A 15,124-nucleotide genomic window follows, 5' to 3' on the forward strand; every position below is an offset into this window, starting at 1 on the left:
AACACTACAATCCGGTGTTGCGGTACATTAAATATCAGAGATTGTAAAAAGATTAATGAATATCCAAAGCTGCATTAGGTTAGCATATACTTGTGTAAGTTTCCTTATTCACTGAAGTCATGTTCTTGTGGGATTGCTTTAGCACCTGCACAGCAGCCTGCATGACCACACGGATGTTCTCTGAATCCCCACTGAGTGGTGTTCTGTGTTTAGAGTGGATGTTGTTCAGAGAAAGCGATTGAAATCATACATAAGGAGGGCTGAAGGACTCAACACACGAGTCAAAATCATAATCATCCCATACCTCTACTAATGCAATCTGTAGCTTTACATATTGTTGCCTTGTGGTTTTTAAGAGATTACTGCGTGGATGGTTTTCGTTTGATAAATGCTGTTGATGTAATAATATTAGGGGGGCATATGATGAATGTGAATTACCGAAAAGCCACAACTGTTTGATGTTTGCGTAATAGGCATAGGTTTTCAAAATTGTATATTAGATGCTGGCCTTTTAGCTCATGCTTATACGTATTAAGGCTAAAATGATTCAAGGATTTCCAAAAAATATAGTGCTTTCACTATTTTAGTCAAAAACAATACTTTAATACATCTCTTGCATAAATCATTTACTCCCTTACAAGAGTTCTGGGGTTGCATAAGTCATTTTGTGTATTTTTGAGTGCAAATGGCACAGTCATCTTAAGAAAACACTTGCTTTTATAAATGTGGTCCCTTGTTTCCCCGTGTAAAACTACACAGTCAGTATGGTAAGCCAAGCAGTTCTGTAAAGGCACAATAAACACTTTTGGGGAACCAAAACAGAAATGTTCTATATTTGCAGAATTAGAGGACGCTAGATTTCCCATAATGCAACACGCTAGCATCTTTACATCATCAGGGTTGTTATCTTTCAACATTTAAAAAAATAATTTCAAATTCACAAAACACATTACGCAGACTGAGTATAACACATCATAAACTGAACCTTAAATGTAAAATCATTGGCATGACCCTTTAAAATTGTTTCACTTTTGCACATTAGAGAGTAATTGAAAATGGATTATTTGTCTATAAGGTAGATCTTTAATAATGACCTAGATATTTTTTTTAATCTCCTATGCAGTAGTTTTCTTTGTGCTTTCCACTGTAACTTCTGTCTTTAAATCTAATGCTTGCAATGACAGCTAGATGTATGATTGCTTTTGCCTGCTATATCACCTGTTTTCCCAGCAGTTTCCTGACCTTGTCAGATTGATACCTTCTCAAAAAAAAGCTGTACATACTTGAAGACATAAATAAATTCATTTTTGCTTGACACCACACAATATTAGTCACATACTGCTTTCATTAGTAGTCACAAGCCAAATTGTCTCTGGGTCTTTACTCTTCTCCACTCTGATTCGCCAAAACAGTATTGCTTATTACAAATGAAAAGACAGTTTTGCAAATGCAGTTCTGGGAAAGTTATCACTCTATATTTCACCAAACAGAGGCTAAAATCTATGTTAAAATCCACATTTCACCACTGGTATTTGTATTTCACTGATAATAGGAGATTTCTGAGGTGTTTACTTAAAGTTTTTGTGTATTAGTATCTTTCTGTCAGGCATAATACACTTGACACTGCAGTTTGAAGCTCATCCTGATCTTGATTGTGGCTCAAAGAGTTGGCAGTTCGTCTTGTAACCGGAAGGTTGCCGGTTTGAGCCCCGGCTCGGACAGTCTCAGTCGTTGTGTCCTTGGGCAAGACACTTCACCTACCGCCTCTGTCAGTCTGCCCCAAGGCAGCTGTGGCTACAACTGTAGCTTGCCTCCACCAGTGTGTGAATGAATAATGGAATTGTAAAGCGCTTTGAGGGCCCCAAAAAGCGCTATATAAATGCAATCCGTTATTATTATTATTGTCCAAGGAAATCTAAAAAGTAGAACTCCAGAATTACACAAATTGTCAAGGTGTCTTGGAAGCATTTCTAAATAACTGGAGATTCCAAGATTGCTAGTTTAAACAGTTGTGTATATACACAAGTCAATCTGGATGTGTCACCACATTGCCAAGGTCTTAAAGAAGGCCAGCAGCCACCCTCAGATGTGAGGAAATTAGTGATGTTCAGGAACAACACTGGATCTACCAATGTTCAAGTACGCTACCAACTGGAAACTGGTTTCATCATCGACCAAGACATGTTGACCAAGAAAGAAACCCCTGCTCCAAATTCCACAGATTTAATATTGATTGAAACCTGCAGCTGCCCACATGGGCAAGCAAACTGGCTTCTAGAAAAAATGTTTTGGACAGATGGAGAAAAGATTGAGCTACTTGGCCACAATGACAAGAGGTATGTTTGGAGGAGTAAAGGTGAGGCTAAGAAACCTGAAAACTCTGTACCCGCAGTCAAGCATGGTGGTGGTAGTGTCGTGGTCTGGAGCTGTTTTGTTGCTAGTGGTACTGCAACACTGCACAAGGTGGATGAAATAATGAAGCAGGAGCAGGAGGACTCCACATATGTTGACTTGGAGGTGATTTGGACACAGCTGGGTGTTCCAACAGAATGCTAATCTGAAGCACACGCCAATTACAGTTTTGGATAAAGAAAGCAAACATCTGCAATGGCCAAAGCTTCAGCCTTAATCCTATGTGGACAACACTTAAAAGCTGGCTCTATGCAAAGAAACTAATTTAAATGAACTCAGTTATGCCAATTATGCCAAGAAGAGTGGTTAAATATCCAGCCAAATTATGCCAGAAGCTTGTTAATTGCTACCAAAAGCATTTGGCTTGGGTTCAATTTGCGAAACGACTTTAAACCAAATATTAATGATGGTGTATGTATAGATTTGACACTGTGTGGATTAGATAAAATTTAAAATAAATTTAAAAAATAATCCAATTCATGCTTTTTAAAGTCGTTAAAGATGAATGCTGTATTCAACCTTGGAAAAAGAACTTTTCAAGTAAATCATTAAAAGCCCCAAATAACCATGATATTCATGCCAGTGATGAATGCTTTATCTAATGCTTGCAATGAAACCTTCAAGGCTGTTTTTCCCAGCACCTTTCAGATGGTTTCAGAATGGCACAGTCTCAACTACATACTTTAAGTCATAAATATATATTTTGCCCTAAACAAAACATTATTAGTTACAGTCACTAGTAATGGAAAGACAAATTATTGCCAAGACAGGAAACAGAATTTCCTGTCACTAATGAAAAGACAGCCGTGGGACCAAAGTCCTGGTAAAGTGCAAAGGTTTGACCCTCAATGTAAACATGAACTCCCACAGAAACTGCTGGACTTCTGGTAAATTACTGATTTACTTATGCGAGTGGGTGTTTTTGTCACAGACAGTTGTTGAAACTGGAGATAGGGAAAACAGAGTTTGAACTTTAAAAAAATAGGTACACAATAACGCTGTCCTTGTTTGAGTTCAAAAGAGTGTTTTGGCTGTTTTGCTGGCATTTTGGTTGGAGGCGTCATGGGGAGAACCGTGGTGCAAATCACCTTCATCATATTCCTGCTGGTTTTGGCTTCCACACAGCCAAACAAGGTAAGTTCAGTACACATAAAGGGCAGCAACAGTATTTCAATGTAACAAAATCCTTAAAAAGTGCTATTTATACTTCACAGATAACAAGAGATTTATGAGGTACATTGATTTTTATCTCTCTTGGCGTCTTTCAGTCAGGTGAAATACACTGAACTTTGCAGGGTGAAGGTCCTTTTGACTTCTTCCTCCAGGGTTACTTCATGTTGGTCCTATTACATGATAATAATTTAACATAAGGACTGGAATAAGCTTAAGCCTTTAAGTAACAGATAGAAGATAATGTAATCACCTGAAGTGAAGAAATCCTGAATGTGTGCATGTTTACTGTATCCTTTGTCTAGAGTCAGAGTATAAAGTAGTCTATTAGCTCATTTTAATGTTTAAAGATATACATTTAATAACAGTGATGGTTAGTGCTAGATTAAGCGATTTATCATCATCCACAAAAACAAAACAAAACAAAACAAAACAAAAATCAACACATAGCACAGTGTAAAACTCTGTTTCCATGTATTTACTGCATCCTGGTGAACTGTTGGCATTTATCAGGTTGCAATAAATATTTGATAATTTATTGCACCCAGCAGCTGCAGTGTGTCAGCTGGTGATTCTATTAATTCATTTATTTCCATGTGTTGATGTTTTTCAGCACATAACCAGTCACATTTATGGTGTGGATGTGTATCTATTTCCCTCATGGCGATGATATCATCCAAAAACAAATTATTTTTCTGCTAAATTTGACCTTTGGTCAGCTGCTAAGCTCAGTTAACCATTATGTTTTCGGTGAAATGTGCCCCCTGTGTTTGCTCAGGATGACTGGGACATCTACAGCTTTCACATCAACTCCACAGTGACCAGTCGTTATGCCACCACTGTCATCACAAGCCGTGTGGCCAATCGTATGAACGAGTCAAAGGAAATTGAATTTCATGTTCAGATTCCCAAGAATGCCTTCATCAGTAAATTTCGAATGTGTGTGAAGTTAAAATAATGTGTAACCATCCAGAGATATTTGCAAATAATGAATTCTACAGTGAAGAATAAATGACAGGATACTCAGTAGTGTGTGCATTTACACAAGGGCTTTTCTTGGTCCTTTTCAGGTTTATCGATGGCCAGGTTTATGATGGTGTTGTGAAAGCTAAGGAGCAAGCTCAGCAGCAGTACACTGAAGCTGTGTCCCGTGGTGAAAGTGCTGGACTTGTCAGGTATTAACTAAATGATTAAATGATAGGTATTGTACAAATACACTGAGTGTTCCTTTGGATAAAGAAGAAGAAAAAGAAAATATTTCTGTCATTCAAAATTAGTTTGGTCTGTTCTTGTGTTTTCTCTTCTTTCTTCATTTCTCTAAAATAATGTTAATGCGAATAGGAAAATATATTTAGTTAATCTTATTCTCTGCTCAGGTCCAAACTACAGCCATAATCGCAATTTAGTGAGATCATTTTTTTCTGCTTTAGTTCTGTAGGGAGGACACTGGAGGAATTTAAGACCTCTGTAACTGTGGCTGCTCACAAAAAGGTCACTTTTGAACTCACATATGAGGAATTAATGAAACGCACACATGGCAAGTACGAGCTGCAAATTCATGCTCGACCCACACAGCCTGTCAGTGACTTCAAGGTGACTGTCTTATTGGTATCTATTAGTGGAAAATGCTGAGATAACATCACACATGATGAGATCTTTTATTTTTATTATATTGTATTTATTACCAGGTGGATGTGTACATTCACGAGGAAGCTGGCATCAGTTTCATCAATGTGAAAGGAGGCCTGAGCACCAAAGACCTCGCTAATGCCATCACCAAAACACATGCAGATAAACAGGTACTGAAATCTTTTTTGTTGCAGAACAGTAAAAAAAACACGAGCTTTCTAACAAGAGACAGTTTGAGGTACTAACAGGTTGTTATTCATTTGCAGTAAGAGGGAGCTTGATCTCAGTGTAAAATGAATGACTATAAAATGAGTAAAATGCACAAATAACCATTATGGTAACAATGATATTTCTTCCAACATTATGGCTCATTTCTCATCCTTGTACACAACACAAATGCTAGCAAAGTTCTGATGTCTGGCGTAATGTAGATGGCAGCACATCGTGCTTCCAAATCGTAAAAATCCTACAGCAGTTTATTAACTAGAGATCACTTGGAAGAACTGAACATGATTTACAGAATTTACATGAGATACAGAATTGGATTAATAATTATTTGGCGATTAGATTCTGATGAACCATCATAGTATAATGAGGTCCCAGCAATGATAGGCATAAGGGCAGGATCCCCATGGATTCTAGATGCCAGTGAAGGTGAAGGTGAAGATGGAGACATGGATGCGCCTCTGAATGATCAGTCGGAGGTGGACATGGTGATGAGACAGGCTGGATGAATGAATGGCAGAAGAGAACTGAGATTTTAAAACACACCAAACAAAGTCTGATTGGCTCATAAAAGGTTTGGAAGAAAATGATTGGACTAGAAAAATGCTGTCAGCACCAGTGTTTGGGTCATTACTCAAGAAAAATCAACTATCACACAATACTTAACAAAAAAACAGTAATGTAGAACATTACTTTCTTACTTGCAGGAGAAGGTAATTTGTTACATTACTTGTTACATTACTTGTTAAATTACGTTATCATCACTCCATAAAATGACCTGAAACAGTTACATAATTACCAGAAAACAACAGAAACCTGAGGCTACAGTCCCACACACAAACACAGATCCCTATCATATTGCGGATGAAGACAGTCTTGCTTTTAGTGTTTACAGATGAACACAAAGCAGAGAAAAAACAGCCCAAAGAGACTAGAAAAGAGGCTGGTTTCTAAATCTTCTTAATATGTTTTTTTCTGTACATGGCTAAGTTTTAACCCACATTTGTCTTTGCAGCAGTGAAGTGTTTTTGGTTTTCTGAAGTATTCACGATGCAGTGGTTCAAATACATATTGTCATGGTCCGGAGTCTGTGACTCCGTGTTTATGTTAAGTTTATTATTATTCTGTGGTTTTGGTTATCTTGGGTTTTTGTACTCTTCTGTTTCACATTTCATGTTCCTATGTCGGTGTCCTCCAGTCTGTGTTTAGTTGGTGTGTGTCGTGTTCAGTCGGTGTGTTTCCTGTTTTACTTTGAAGGTCTCTGTCTGATGTCAGTGTGTTCTGTTTACGTTTCCCCTGCCTCGTCAGCAGTTATGTCTCCCAAGTGTGTTTCCCTCCTGTTTCCCATGCCCTGATTACTGGTGTGTGTAAGTGTGTGTTCCCTCGTCCTCGTTGCTGGGTCGTCTGCTTCTCTCCGTCCGTCTTCCTGTGTATTTTCCTGTGCCTCCCTGCATATCTCTTTCCGGTTAGTTTCAGTTAGTTTTTCCAGTTTAGGTTTTCTTAGTTTCATGTTTCACCCTCGCCATCTCTGTTGTATCCACTGTTGGTAAATAAAGTCACTTGCACCACTGCTGCCGCATCTTGGGTCCTTATAATTCACAAATTCACAATTCAAAAACATAATTTCAGTAGTTTACTAATCATTTAATTCTGTTTGCATTTACATTTTCAGCAGACCATGTATACAGAAAATAAAATCACTGACATCTCTCTCTTTCAAGTTCCTAAACTCTGTGATTCACTCTGTTTCCAGGCGTGGGTGTATTTCTATCCAACAGTCGACCAACAGAAAATGTGTGACAGCTGTGGAGATCAGGGTATGAATGGAGATTTGGTTATAGTTTACGACGTTAACAGGGATAATGGACTGGGACACATCAAGGTAAACCCTGGTCTTTTAGCAACACAAACCGTATGACTTGGGCTAAAAAGCTTCTTGAATAATCCTATAACCAATCAAGTTTTGTTTTTTGTTTTTTTTTCATAACGCCGCCTTAGAAATCTGACGGATACTTTGTTCATCATTTTGCACCATCTGATCTTCCACGGATACCAAAAAATGTCGTCTTTGTTATTGATCAAAGTGGCTCAATGGGGGGCAGAAAAATTGAGCAGGTAAAGTATTTGAAGGGTCAGTTTCTGATATTATTTTACATTTTTAATGAAAAGAAAAACAATATGTAGCCATGAATTATGTTTTCTTACCCAGACTAGGACCGCATTAATCCACATTCTGAATGATCTGGCAGAAGATGATCACTTTGGTCTGATCACTTTTGATGGCATAATTTCTTACTGGAAGCGAGAACTCGTTCAGGCCAACAGCAAAAACCTGGAAAGTGCCAAAAACTTTGCACGCAATATTCAAGACAGAGGATGTGAGAAGTTGCAGTAAATACACATTTTGGAATATCAACAGTTGGGAGGAGAATAGCAGTACTGAAAATGCATTTGTTGTTGTTGCATTTCAGCCACAAACATAAATGAAGCAGTGCTGCAAGGAGCACGTATGCTGAATGCACATAACAGAGAAGGTTCAGCATCTATCCTTATACTTCTCACAGATGGAGACCCAACCTCAGGTTGTAATAAAACACATCTGTAAACAAATGTACACAAATATTTCATGAAACCGAGATCTTTATGAGCTTATTGTGGTTAAAAGTCCTGATTTATTATGACTTATGAGACTACATTGTTTCTGAGCTGAACTGGGTATGTCTCGTCTCTTTTCAGGGGTGACAAATCTGGAGAAAATCCAGTCAAATGTAAGACAGGCTATTGCAGGCAAATTCCCACTGTACTGTCTCGGTTTCGGTTTTGATGTTGATTTTAATTTCCTTGAGAAAATGTCGCTGCAAAATAACGGTGTGGCACGGCGGATTTATGAAGACTCTGATGCTGATTTACAGCTGAAGGTATTTAAATTATGCATGCTCTTCTTTTATGTGATTTGAAACCCCTGAGAATTGAAAGAAAAAAAAGCATGATTTGTATCACTTCCACACTGTATGTCAACAGGGTTTCTATGAAGAGGTGGCCACACCTCTACTGACAGATGTGACAATGATCTATGTGGGTGCGACCAATCTAACCCAGACTAACTTCAGTCAGTATTATAATGGTTCTGAGATTGTGGTGGCCGGTGAGATCACAGATAATAACATTGAAACCTTCACCCCTCAAGTTGTGGCTATTTCAGTAAGAATCAATCCACAGGACTCATCAGCAGAACTCTTCTCAAAACCTTTTTTGTGATAGACTGACGTTACAATTAATTTATTACAGAGTAATAGAAGAATAATGTTCTCTAACCCAAATGAAACCGTGGAATCCACTGGAACAGTGTCTGATGACCGTATCCAGAGGGTTTGGGCGTACCTCACAGTTAAACAGCTTCTGGACAAAGAGTGAGTTTGACTTACAACATCTTTCCACTTTTTTTCTTTTCAGGTGATGAGCTTATTTTAAAGGGTAGTTGTTGATTGGCACAGCAAAGCTGAGATTTCGGGTAAGGCTCATCATAATTTACCTGAGCCTGAAGAAGAAATGGTTTGTTCAGTCCAAGGCCCAAAAGATTCTGTTTTACACACCTTTATATATTTGTTAGGAAAATACTGCACACTTTCCAGTTTTAATGGTGATATGAGATGGTAACAATCTTACCACCATATTCTATTTAATTTATTTGTGTACTTTTTAACCGGTTGACTCTGGACTAAAGGCTGGTTTCCAAAGTAAATTTATTTCTTTAACTCTGGGGTGTCACAGCTGTTGCGATACAGCTGCAAATCCTTCTTGAAGGAAGTAGTATATTAATTTATCCATGTTCATAATTCAAACAGCCTTTCAGGTTTGTAACCCTATATCAATATTTTCAAAACACTGGATTATCTTTGGACATGGAAACATTTTTTTTTAATTACTTAATTACATTTGATTTCTGTGTCAAACCCCTTATTCGTTTAATCCTTTGTGACACAGGCTTCAGTTATCTGAAACTGAGAAAGAGAAAGTGAAGAAGGAGGCTTTGGAGCTGTCACTGAGGTACAGTTTTGTGACCCCTCTCACATCCATGGTGGTTACAAAGCCTCCCGGAGAGAACACAGATGTGCTTCATAAACCCAAGGAAGGTGAAACACCACAGAGAAGGCATTTCACTGGAGGTTATTAAAAGATTATTAAAATTCAAGTATTTAATTTGGATCAATTCACTTAATTATTTGTTGTTTCTCTGTCACATAAAAGAGAACCATTGAGTATTTATAATTTAACTACTAGAAAATGTAGAAAAATTGAAAACTAAACAGTTATGTAATAATATAAATTATTAATTTTTATTATTACTTGTAATAATAGAAATTATTACAAGTAAAGTTTCTATTTAGTGTTTTGTTGGTGATTAAATATGAGAATAGTGATGCCTTGCCTGAAATCATACAATATTTGCCAGAACTTTGCAATATTCTTGTCTGAATTTTTTGTAGTTCCTGTTAACCGCATGACCAGGATCCAACATGTTCCTGTTCAAGGTATAAAGCGTATTTTTACATTGTATTGCATGGATGGTATATTGAAAATACAAGAAGTTTTTTTTTTTGTTCTTTTTTACACGATTTGGTTTTTATTATTATTATTTTTCCTTTTGAGCTTTTAGTGATGTATTGTCTGAAGCCATACAGTATTCACCAGACTTTTGTGATATTCTTGTATGTAACTAATGTTGTCTGAATTTTTTTGTAGGTACTGGTATGGCCAAGTTCAAACATGCTCCTGTTAACCCCCCCAGGCATCAGGCCCCTGTTCGTGTTTTAAAGAAAAACACTCGTGGTATAGTATTGCATGGATGACATACTGAAAATACAAGACGTGTCTTTCATATGAATAGGATTTGTATGACTTTTTTTCCTTTTTATGTTTTAGAGGTCCAAACTATGTCTGGCTCCTTCAATTAAAATCCACTCCTTACTTCTTTCATTTCTCTTTTTTGTGTGTGCACATCTTAATTTTCAGCTATATAGAGCAGTTACAAGATGTTATCAAATAATAGAAATCATTAGAATCACATTAAGTGTGTTTTTTGTTTGAGGTTGAATATGAAAACAGTGATGTCTGAAGTTATACAAAATTCACCAGAGCTTTACAAAATTCTTGTGCGTAACTAATGTTGTCTGAATTTTTTTGTAGTTACACTCAGGAGTGGACTTCTAGACACTTCTAGTGATTTTCCACTGGCACCTAAAGGTATAGTATTGCATGGATGGCATACTTTCTTTTTTCTTTTGATAGAATTAAAGATTTTACAGGGGATTTTATACATGGCATCTCCAGGTTAAACTCATGATACTTCCCCAACTGATGACTTAAAGCAGGCTTGGCCAACTCCAGGCTTTGAGGGCCGGTGTCCTGCAGGTTTTAGATCTCACCCTGGGTCTACACACCTGAACTTCAAGACATGTTGAGGACTTAAATCAGCTGTGTCAGATCAAGGACACATCTAAACCCTGCAAGACACCAGCCCTTGAGGCCTGGATTTGGACACCACTGACTTAAACAAAGGAAATTGTTTTTGTTAATGTAAATATTTGCCATAGAACAAAGTGTGTATTTATTGCTTGATGTTTAATATAAGAACATACATGTTTTGTCCAAAGTCATACAATATCCATCAGAGCTTTGCAATATTACTGTGCGTAACTATTGTCTAAATTTGTTTGTAGGTCCTGTTCCCCGTGTCCATGTGGTCCCGTTCTTCTCTATAGCTGCCAATGTCCCACAGGCAACTGATGGTATTGTATTTTATTGATAGTATAAAGATAGATCCTCAGAGAGGATTTTGTAAATGGCATCTACAGGTTAAAATGTAAACAAAAACATATCATCACGATACTTCCTCACATGATTACTTAAACAAAGAAAATTATTTGTATTTAGTCTATTTTCTAAAACTGTGTATCTGTGGCATGAGGTGTTGTTCTTTTATAGATTTATAAAAATTAATTTCCATGTTTAAAAAAACCTGAATTTGTTTTTTCAATGTTTACTACCCAAAAGAAGTAAAGTGACTAATATGTGAAAACAGTAAAGTTGGTGTTGAATGTTAAGCTTTTTATTTTGAGGAACAGAGTTTCTATATACTGACTCAGTGTGTCTATGTGTATCTAGTTCCTCTTCTTCACAGGTTTTTAATAAACACTGAGAATCAGACTGTTCCATTGTGCTTTGATGTCAGTGGCTCACTACAACTTAAACTACTTCACCATCCCAGTGAGGGTCAGTAGTGTTAACTTTTCCTAATTTAATGAACCCTGATATATTTTTTCTTTTCATGCATAATAAAATCTTACTATTCTAATTTCTCATTAGCATTTTAATATAATCCCCAATTTGTGAAGTGTGTTAAGAGCTGCATTTCTCTTTTGTTCCAGAGCTGTTTGTGAATGGTGAGCTTGATTCAGTTGTGAATGGAGGCTTCAACAGTATTTTTATACACTTCCAAACTGACCATCATGTTGAGATTGACTCCAGGGGCGTGACTGTACGAGAAGGACAGACTGTGGCACATCACACTGGACAGGATACCATCACAGCTGGGAGGTAATCTTGCAATATAATGGTACAAACTCATGTTCTCAGTATTGTATACAGATATGTAACTTCACTTTTTCCAAGAAGTATAGGAGATGACGAATCCTAAATTAGCTTACATGTTTCAGACTGAATATGTCTGTGAAGGTTCTCAGTCATCCAGGTCATCGTAGTCAAAGGAGCTTGCAAAGAAAAGCGTCTGGACTTCTTTAAGTTGCTTGAAGACGTTTCACCTCTCATCCGAGAAGCTTCTTCAGTTCTAAGGTCAAATAGTGGAGAGTCCCAGATATAAACCTAGTGGGAGTATCCCCCCACAGAGGGACAAAAGGACCCCCTGATGATCCTCTAATCGCCTGAGCCAAGGTGGGAAACTGGGTGTGGGTCCCAATCAGCCAGAGTTTCGGGTGTGTTCATTGTGAAACCTGGCCCCACCTTATCATGCGAATTCCTGAGGTCACATGGCCCAGGATGTGAGTGGGCGTTAAGGCGTCTGGGAAGGGATCTCAAAACTGGATTATAGATGGCAGAGAGTTGGTGTCGTAAACCCCCGCCTCTGTTCAAAGATGGTCGCTCACAGTGGACATAGATGGCTTCTTTCACTCCTCTTTCAAACCATCTGTCCTCTCTGTCCAAAATGTGAACATTGGCATCCTCGAAAGAGTGTCCTTTATCCTTAAGATGCAGATGGACTGCTGAGTCTTGTCCTGTGGAGGTGGCTCTTCTGTGTTGTGCCATGCGCTTGTGAAGTGGCTGTTTGGTCTCTCCAATGTAGAGGTCTGGGCATTCCTCGCTGCACTGTACAGCATACACCACATTGTTAAGTTTGTGTTTTGGCGTTTTGTCTTTCGGGTGAACCAGTTTCTGTCTGAGCGTGTTACTGGGTCTGAAATACACCGGGATGTCATGCTTGGAGAAAACTCTCCTGAGTTTCTCTGATACACCGGCTACATAGGGGATGACAATGTTGTTGCGTCTGTCCTTCTTATCCTCCCTCGCTGGTGTCTGGTCTTCTTTTCTTACTGAACAAGAGTTTTCAGACTTTTCAGACTGAACAAGAGAATAAACACGCAACAAATGGAGTTATCACAGATTTTTATTTGTACCGATTAAACATATGAAATGTTTTTAGTGAGATCTAGTTTGGTAAGCAGACCCTTCAACAAGGTTAGTAGTTTATAAATGCAGAGCAAATTGGCTGCACAACATTATTCTTATAATGCTTTTTAAAACTCATGCTTACATTAAAGGTTCTGTACACCCACAAAAGTGGAACAATTTTTTTTGTCAGTGACAGAAACTCTTCTCATCTTCAGAATTACAAGATTCGTCTTTGTTGGTGTTCGTGTTTGTACATCTTGGTCACTTTCTCCTTAGCTTTGTTTTGGGAAACAATTTTCATCTTTCATTTCATTATAATCCATAAAATTGTGGCCCTTTGTAATGCCTTTAATAGTTTTGGAAGTGTAATCTGAACACAAGGCTGTCAGGAGCCCACTGCAGCATTTGGCAGGCATCACAGCAGTGCCTGCTAATTGCAGAAAAAAAGATTTAAAAAAGGTGGTAAATTTTTAAAACAATATTATTCCTATTGCTACTTATCTAAGCAAATTACGATTTAGGACGTTATGATAAATATGAAACGATTGAGAGTAACTATTTTTTTCTTTGGCGATATAGCATCAAATTATGTCACCTGTTAATTTCTGAAATTTTGTTTTAAAGCCTGGAATTTAGTTGGAAAGACGAGATGTGATAAGGAGGGGTAGGCCTGACTGGGAAACCACACACTTACTGGCAAATGACTTTTAACTGATAACTCATTAGCCAATGATAAATGGACCAGTTTTTACACAGCACTTTTCTACTCTAATGCAGCACACAAAACTATACAACTTGCCTCATTCAACGATATGATGCTGTGCATCTTTGAACGTGTTGCCTGTGGAAAAATAGGCCTATAGTATGTCTTGACTGGTGTAACTAAAGGGATCTTGTGAGACTAGCAAACCTTTCAAGTTTCAAGATGAATTTGCTCTTAGGCATGATAGTCAGCCTGTGCACCCTCTCATATTACAGAAGTTTCATTATTATTGTATTATGTGCAGAACAAAAATCTGCCAAAATATGTGAAATGCTCAGAAACTTTACAGAGCTTTAAAAAGTTCAAATAAACTCCATATCCTTGCAGTGTGACAGTGGTTGTGCACAACAAGAAAATACATGTTACAGCTGGAAAGATGCGCCTGGTGATCTTAGTTCATGAGAAGAATGGCAACAAATTCCTTTGGCCAGTTTTAAAAAAGCATCGCTCGGCCAACGACTCTGAAGGACTTTTAGGTGAGTGGAAGGTTTTTGTGTATGTGTGAATATTCACTGCATGAGCTGGAAAATTGTGTATATACAGTAGTTAAGAAAAACCCGTTTACAACCAGCAGTGGTGTTTTCTGTAAAAATATCTTGATGCTGTGTCTGTTTTAGTATCTGATTCTAAATGTCAGGTCCTATTTTATTGTTTTACTCCCTTTTTTCCAGCTGTAAAGCCTGCAGTGTATGAGGTGGTGCAGCAAGTTCCTGTCACAAAACTAAAGATTAAAAACCAAGAGATAGATGTTACAAGGTATGTTTTTTGTAATGTTTTCAGTTTCTTCATTCAAAACAGAAAGCCGTTTAAGATTCCACCTATAATCTTTTTTTCTCCTTTTGTAGTGACAACGCTACTGATTACAGCATCGACCCTCCTGTCACAAAGAACTGCTGGCTTATGTCTGCTGACTCTGCCCTGCAGAGGCCACTGGCAGATTTTTCCGTGGCACAACTTTAAGTGTGAACTGTGCTGAATTACAAACATGAAGAAATAAAAAGTATCAGTTTAAAAAAAGAGCATTTTGAAACTTATTCAGTGTTGGTCTCAGAATGTATGTCTATGTAATGGGAAAGGCTTTAGGACCCAGGGCATCAAAGGAAGGTAATAAAAGAGGAAGTAGCAGAAAGTGTCTTCTTCTGTTTAGATGTGTAGTTGTTGAAAATTGTGGTTTTGGGATGTTACAATGTTTTGAAGTCCATGCTGAGTAGATCGCGTTGTCATTCAAGCACTTTGCGA

General features: G+C 37.7%; 1 protein-coding gene across 4 annotated transcripts; it reads left to right on the forward strand.

Annotated features, from left to right (window-relative positions):
• Positions 1 to 3,383: 3,383 nt before the first annotated feature.
• Positions 3,384 to 14,902, forward strand: LOC147330737 (inter-alpha-trypsin inhibitor heavy chain H3-like). 4 transcript variants are annotated; one of them, XM_086292501.1, is made up of 22 exons: positions 3,384 to 3,546; positions 4,361 to 4,521; positions 4,653 to 4,757; positions 5,013 to 5,175; positions 5,271 to 5,381; positions 7,190 to 7,318; positions 7,435 to 7,551; positions 7,646 to 7,814; positions 7,908 to 8,018; positions 8,173 to 8,354; positions 8,458 to 8,637; positions 8,725 to 8,846; positions 9,421 to 9,569; positions 9,924 to 9,968; positions 10,180 to 10,266; positions 10,624 to 10,680; positions 11,157 to 11,225; positions 11,602 to 11,709; positions 11,865 to 12,033; positions 14,213 to 14,361; positions 14,557 to 14,641; positions 14,731 to 14,902. In XM_086292501.1, exons 1-22 carry the CDS (start codon positions 3,475 to 3,477, stop codon positions 14,843 to 14,845), a joined length of 2,655 nt encoding a protein of 884 aa, XP_086148627.1. In that variant the 5' UTR covers positions 3,384 to 3,474; the 3' UTR covers positions 14,846 to 14,902. The 4 variants fall into 4 exon arrangements, with proteins under 4 accessions (XP_086148627.1, XP_086148628.1, XP_086148629.1 ...); XM_086292500.1 differs by having other exon boundaries at positions 3,385 to 3,546; positions 9,421 to 9,602; XM_086292502.1 differs by lacking the exon at positions 10,180 to 10,266 and having other exon boundaries at positions 9,421 to 9,602.
• The last annotated feature ends 222 nt before the right edge of the window (positions 14,903 to 15,124 follow it).

The sequence above is a fragment of the Aulonocara sp. 'chitande type north' Nkhata Bay genome, linkage group LG5 (assembly GCF_057382095.1).
Source record: "Aulonocara sp. 'chitande type north' Nkhata Bay isolate Kocher_YH1m ecotype deep benthic linkage group LG5, A_spYH_male_GT1.1, whole genome shotgun sequence".
Lineage (NCBI taxonomy): Eukaryota > Metazoa > Chordata > Actinopteri > Cichliformes > Cichlidae > Aulonocara > Aulonocara sp. 'chitande type north' Nkhata Bay.